The sequence below is a fragment of the Gavialis gangeticus genome, unplaced genomic scaffold (genome assembly GCF_001723915.1).
Source record: "Gavialis gangeticus isolate Ggan-Ray unplaced genomic scaffold, GavGan_comp1, whole genome shotgun sequence".
Lineage (NCBI taxonomy): Eukaryota > Metazoa > Chordata > Crocodylia > Gavialidae > Gavialis > Gavialis gangeticus.
The window spans coordinates 67,814-74,602 of record NW_017728960.1 but is presented as its reverse complement, the minus strand read 5'-3'; the positions used below and the strand labels follow the sequence as shown (position 1 = coordinate 74,602).

Below are 6,789 nucleotides of genomic sequence, written 5' to 3'. Positions count from 1 at the left end.
CACAAGAGAAGGCTGAGGGGGGACCTGGTGATCGTCTATAAACTCACTAGGGGGGACCAGAAGGGTTTGGGAGAGACCTTGTTTCCCCTAGCGCCTCCTGGCATAACAAGGAATAACGGCCACAAGTTGTTGGAGAATAGGTTTAGAGTAGACATCCGTAAGAACTACTTCACAGTCAGGGCGGCTAGGATCTGGAACCAACTTCCAAGGGAAGTGGTGCTAGCTCCTACCCTGGGGGTCTTTAAGAGGAGGCTTGATGCCTACCTCACTGGGATCATTTGAGCCCAGTTTTTTTTTCCTGCCCTGGCAGGAGGTCGGACTTGAAGATCTACAAGGTCCCTTCTGACCCGACTTCTATGATTCTATGATCTGTTTGGGGGAAAATTGCTCATTTGGAGTATCCTGTGGGATGGACCATGTTGTCAGTTCAGCCTCCTTTCCAAGATTGCTTTCCAGTCCAGGGCTCCACTACAGAGCCTTACGTTGTCTGTACCTGAGTCTGGCAGTTGCCTTGCACCGATTGCTGTACTTTGCAAGGAAATCGTTTCTGGTTTCAGCCTCCCTGTTTAAGCCTTTCTCTTTGCATGTCCTCGCTTGCAGGCCATGTGTGCAGTCTGGCATCTGCTTGTGCCTGTTTTGGGAGAAGGTTAGAGAGTTTCAAGATTCATGTTTTGTTGAAAACCTGATGGGAGGGGTGAGGGGGGAGATTGTGTGCTGTCAGCAATGTGGCAGGATCCTGCTGGAAGCAGTTAGTCCTGCTTGGTGTAGACTGGCTCATACTGGTCTCTGATCCATTGCTTACAGTAGTATCACAGTGCTGGAAGGGCCAAGTCCAGATAATTGGTAACCCAAGGAAACCCCCAGATCACCGTGCCAAATCCTCACCCACTGCTATGAGACCTGGTACCCAAAATACCGCCAGCACTTTACAGCGTGGTGCAAGTAGAAGCAAGTGGGGACCAGGTCTCTGTCAATGCCCAGCTGCTGAACCGAGAAGGAAGCATTGGCTTTGTATGTGCTTAGAGGATCCTAGGAGACAGGGAGGCAAAACCCCAGTCTGTGCGAACTTGACCCAAGGCAAACCTGGTTGACAAATGGTGTGATCCTTAATGGAAGGATGTCCTCCAGCCAGGCCCTTCTGGGTTTTCCAGGTACCAGTAAGGAGCACACCTTGTTTGCCTTGAGCTCCATGTACAAAGAAGTTTCTTGGTGAATGGCAGCTACAGCACTACAAATATTGGACGTGGAGTTGCAGGGTAGGGGACAGCAGGTATCTGCTTGGTTGCTAGTTCCTGGTTGCTGGCAAATTGTTGGTGTGTGTGTGTGTGTGTCTGGGAAATGAGCAAAATACACATTTCCCATAACCAATGTTTCTTGCCAGCACTAATGATTGCCCCCAGTCCAGACTCTGTTTTGATTCTTGGATGGCATCTGGAATCGGGTCAGTCAGCCAGCTTAGCTCATAGCCTGGAACCGCCGTATACTTGATATTTTACACACATGGGCATCCTCCTCTACAAGACCCAGGAGACCTGAACAGTGACTCACAGCCATGGCTTTTGTGCTGCTTATGCTCTCGAGGGTCCCAGCTCCGTGTTGCAGCTGGCTTTGGTGAAACACTATTTTTTTCCCTAAATTCAGATGTTTTTAAATTGTTTTGCCAGAAGCATGAAAATATTTAGCTTTTATGGTGCATCTTTCATCCAGGGATCTCAAGTTCATCAGGGAGTCATTACAACAGGGATGGGGAAGCCATCCTGACAGTCGTGGAGTAGGTTGACAAAGGAACAGGGGATAAAGGACTTTAGATCAGCAGCCCCCTGTTGTAATCATCAGAAACCAATCTGGCATCAGGATTTCTTATTAATTGCAGAGGTTAAAAGTTCATGGTGCCTTGGTAGCATCCAACATCATTTAAATCTACTGTTGGAGCAACAACTAACATTTTTTTGACTGGTCAGTCAGTGGTACCTAGTGGTTAAGCAAATGAATTACAGTGTTTGCTTTATGGCTTACATAAACCTCCTTCTATTTTCAGAAGCTTTTAAAAATAATAGGCTTGCACAAAAATGGCGGATCCCCTGGTGTGCAGTGGTATAGTGTAGTTCGTTAATGATAGCCAGCCGCCTTCCCCGTCTGGAGTCATCAGCGGGAGATCCTGAATCTCATACCAGATGGTCACGTGGAGTATGTCACCCTGAAGCTCTTCTTCCTCTACTATCTTTCAGAGCGGTGGTGGAGGCAGTTCACAGACTGGACCTCATTCTTGGTAACAAGGCAGCTTATCAAGAAGTGTTCAAGCCGGAGAACATCAGCTTGAGAAACAAGTAAGGGTCCTGTGTCCCGTCCCTCCCCTTGTTTTTATTATTTTGGCAAAAGTGTCAGTGATAGATCAGGGACTCTGCATGCAATTGCAGTCTAAATGAAGTCATCTCTTTGGTTACAATCTGTTCTTATAACTCTTAAAATACCTACATGGTGAAAATGCTTCATATATTTACAGTGAAATACATAGTAAGTTTCGAGGAGGAAAGCTTACTGAATCTGTATCTAAAGATCAAAAAAAAGTCGTCAGGGTAACAGAACTGCCCTCGAAAATCATTGTTTATCGGTGATGTCCTTAATGCAGTTTTATTCTGTGAAAGTCTTGCTGGGCGAGAACACTCGGCTCCCTGCCGTGGATAGTTATTGAGCTGCTTGTTTTGTCATTTCCCTCTCCAAAGAAGTGTTTTCCAGTCAGGCTGTGAAGTGGCTGGTAAAGGTTACCAGGCTGATTGGGGGAGTGCATCCACTGAGCCATTCTTGTGATTATTAGATGTCTCCTTTTAGCCGGAAAGTTTCTTTTACAGCTCTGAGCATGGTGCTTAATAAGGAACCCACATCAACTTCCTTTTTCCACATCTAGAAGCCTTGTAGCAGACTCTCCTGGCCATACAGTTTGCAGTGAATTGGTGATTCCGGGCCTCCTTCATCCTGATTATATGTGGAGCAGTACATTGGGGTGAAGTGTGGTTGTTCCCTAACTGATAAGCTGCAAGCAGCCTCATTACCTGTGTGCCCAAATACTTTGCTTCCTGCAGAGGAAATAGGATATATACAGCTTCTTCAGAAGACTGATGTGGCCTTTTTTCCCATCCTGCAGCCTGGAGGGGGCATCGCCTACCACCCTCTATTGCAGCTGGACACACAGTTATCTCTGCCCTTTGCAGCTGTTGCCTATCTGAAGTGTAAGCTAAACTGTACTGTCACTACATGGTCCTACTAGTCCTATAGTAGCAGTCAGACTCTCCCTTTTCTCTTCCCATAAGGCTAGAGGCATGGGAGTAGCTGCTGCTAAATGGAACTTTGCCTTCTGTAGTGGTGGGGGGGCATGGCCTCTACCCAGAACCTCTTGAGCATATACTGACAACATTTTATAGAAGCAGGATATTGGCTGCCACAATTCCCCTGCTTTACCTGTACCAGGTTAGGGTGTTAGGTTTATGCTGTGCCTGTGTTGAGCATAGTCTCATGTAGAGCTTAGATTATGGTTGTATGAAATGGTTTGGATAGGGATGATCCTGTCTCAGGCAGGGGGTAGACTAGATGACCTCTGGAGGTCCCTTCCAACCCTTCTTCCCTGTGACTTTTAACAGCAGCCTCTCTCCTCTGCTGTAGGTTGCGAGAACTCTGTGTGAAGCTGATGTTCCTGCATCCGGTAGAATATGGGAGGAAAGCGGAAGAACTGCTCTGGAGAAAAGTTTACTATGAAGTTATCCAGCTCATCAAAACCAATAAAAAGGCAAGTAACCCTCCTCGGAGCTGTGGCCTACACAACAACATTTGTCAGCTCCAGCTTTGAAGAGGTCTCATCCTCTACTAGATGTTGCTGTTCTGCCTAAACCCCTGTCTGTACCATACTCCTGATGGCTGATGACCAACCCCCCCCACACACGCACACCTACACACCTCGGTGCATGCCACATCTCTGCTGGGGGTTCTGCTGCTATGTCAGCAAAGTGCTGGGGCTGTCGCTCCATCTTGTAGACTGGCCTCGAGACAGAAATTCTGCAGCTGCCCAATAAGCAGGAATGTGCAAATGGCTGCATTGACATGGGGACATGATCTGATCATGAGACGAATCCGTGAGCTTCTGAATTTTAATCTTACCTTGGACATCGGCTCCCGGTCTCGCCTCAGGCAAATCAGTTATCATGATTTAGCCTCAGAGCCGCAGTGTCTCGAGTCAGGTTGCTTGCTTCTGTTTCCTCATCTCTAAAATTGGCATAACATCTCCTTGTGAAGCAGGCGTCAGAATCGATATTTGTAAGGAGCCGTATAATTCTGATTAAATTATTGTAGAGGAGGGCCAGAAAAGTCTCTGGAAATTCAAATTGTAACACCATGCCAGTGATGTTATCAGTTGACTGTAAAGCGAGCCTTGTTCTAATAGGAATTACCAGGCTGATCTTATCTAAAGGACTTTCTACTGTCGAGGGAACTGAGATCTCTTGGACTATCTTGCAGCTCAGGAGACTAAAAATCTTCACAAATGCTGGGTGAATGGAGGGCTGTGGGACCTTTGTGAAGCAAAGGGAAGCATTGCAAACAAGTATTCTGTTGCTGCCATTAAGTCTTAGTTTTAAGTTCAGAAACCTGAGTTTTGAGGCATTGTGATCACACAGATTGTCTCGGCAAACCTTGGAGATGGAAATAGAAACTAAGATTTCCCAAGTCTTGGTTCTATGTTTTAGCTACCGAATCGTCTTTCCCGTGCAGTGAAAAACACCTTTAGGAGTGACACAAAATGATAGTGCCAGTTTCTTTGAGTGCATCACAGCAGACACATCATAGTGAGTGTTAGTGAAACTACTCTGAAAGGAATGGTTTCTTTTGGAGCCCTTGTGTGTTGGTGGGGTGCACAAATACATATTTGTTTGGGATTTTGAGAGCACAAATTGCATGGGTATTATGCTTGTCAAGGTACAGGTTCTTACCTGTCCTATATGCTGTCCCACAACTGTAAACCAAATCAACTGAGTGAGGGAAAAACACTGCTAGTTTTTGGGGAGCAGAGTACTTCTAAGGAACAGGTTGCGTGTATTTCCAGAAGCCTATCTTCAGTTGCCACATAAGAATAAGGGTGTTGGTGGCTACCTGCATAATAACCTAATCAGTGCGGGGGGTAGTTTATAGACGTTAGAGATTGTAAAGGCCAGATGGATCATTCAGTCATGCCTGGCTATGCCTGTGTTCACTCCGTGATTGACTTCTGCCTCCTTGATGTTTACACCTATCAAGTGCTACTCAATATAGTGCACTAGAGGTTAGGTTGTTGAGAAAAAGAAAGATGCCTGGCTTGTAGGAGGCTGGCAAAAACAGACCCCGGCTAACTTGGTTTAGCTCTGGCCCAGTGTGAGCTGCCAGCAGGAATTTCAACCTGGACTATATTAACAGGTTCTTATTTTTGTTCCCTGTAGCACATTCACAGTCGCAGCACCCTGGAGTGTGCATACCGGACTCATCTAATCGCTGGCATAGGATTTTACCAACACCTTCTTCTCTACATTCAGTCTCACTATCAGCTGGAGCTGCAGTGCTGTATTGATTGGACTCACGTAACCGACCCCTTGATAGGTCAGTGCCTGTCATGCATCAGCTCTTGGTTGATGCAAGAACCATGAGTGGGTGACTCTGCCTCGCTATTACTTGTGTCTCTTAAGATTCGGGGAATTGTCCCTCCCTGATTAGCTCATTATTTGTTCAGAGCAGAGCTCCCCCTTGGTTCTTATTGTTCTGTTGAACTTCTGGTAATTAATGAAGGAAACATGACAGGGTAGAAAGTGCACTTTCTTGGAGTTAAATTGCTCCTAGAAGATCTGGTAAAATGTTCAGTCTCAGCTGATTTGTACAGGGCAGTTTGGAAAGAGCCCTCCTGCCTATGCAGATGACTTTAGTAAGTCTAATTAAAGTGGGCATGTAGAGTTTCGGGAGCAGGAAATATGTGAGAAATATTGTAAGACTAGTTTTTGCTGCTTACTGGGCAGTCATGATCCACAGGGAGCAGGACAGTGAGTAGGCTTAGGTCCCAGCTGATGCTACTCAGTTACTGCAAGGAAAGGACTTTTTTTCTTCATTTTGTCTTTCAAAAACAAGGCTTGTACCTTTTTTGGGGGCCCACTATATGTGAGAAAATACACTACTAGGTTGTTTCCAAGGTGCCTGTTCATTGGCTTGTCTGTCTCCTCCCTTGCCTCATTTGCTGCATTTATGCACTTTCTGCGCATATAGAGATCAGGGCCCTGACATACAGTTGAACCCTCTTGGGAAAACGTTTGCAGCCACATTAAACTCTGATGACGTTGAAGACATGTGGGACCAGTGACAGAAGTAGAGGATCTCAGTCACATTTGTGAGTTCTGAATGGAAGCAGCAAACTTTTTAAAGGAAAGAAAAATAAAAGTAATCTGCCTGGACTTTGTTTCTGCATGTCTAGCAGTCAAACCTTTTGGGGTTATGGTCCATTCTTAGCTGCCGGAAGAGTATTAGATCATGATTGGCTTTGAAGTGTCAGGGTAAAAGGTATACTGTGAGAGCCACTTCTTGGTTCTGCAACACTAATGCATCCTTGAACTTGTATGTCTTAAATTCTGGCTGGATTTTCAGCTTTGGATCAGCGGTTGGGCGGCTCCCCTCCTTCCTTAAGGTTTTGAGGGTGTTCCTGATGCTTGTCATGAAGATGCAATATTATGTGAATACAATGAAAGCGTAATGTTGCATCAGAAGTGGAAGATGTGGGCCGGTTTTGCA

At 45.9% G+C, this 6,789-nt stretch overlaps 1 protein-coding gene across 1 annotated transcript in view; it reads left to right on the top strand.

Annotated features, from left to right (window-relative positions):
* The first annotated feature begins 2,199 nt into the window (after positions 1–2,199).
* SMG5 (SMG5, nonsense mediated mRNA decay factor) overlaps positions 2,200–6,789 on the top strand; it is a 38,669-nt gene continuing 34,079 nt past the window's right edge. The window contains exons 1-3 of the mRNA XM_019514866.1: positions 2,200–2,327; positions 3,658–3,781; positions 5,460–5,616. Of these exons, the coding sequence (XP_019370411.1) occupies positions 3,683–3,781; positions 5,460–5,616 (256 nt within the window). The 5' untranslated portion in view covers positions 2,200–2,327; positions 3,658–3,682. The remainder of the gene's footprint in view (positions 2,328–3,657; positions 3,782–5,459; positions 5,617–6,789) is intronic.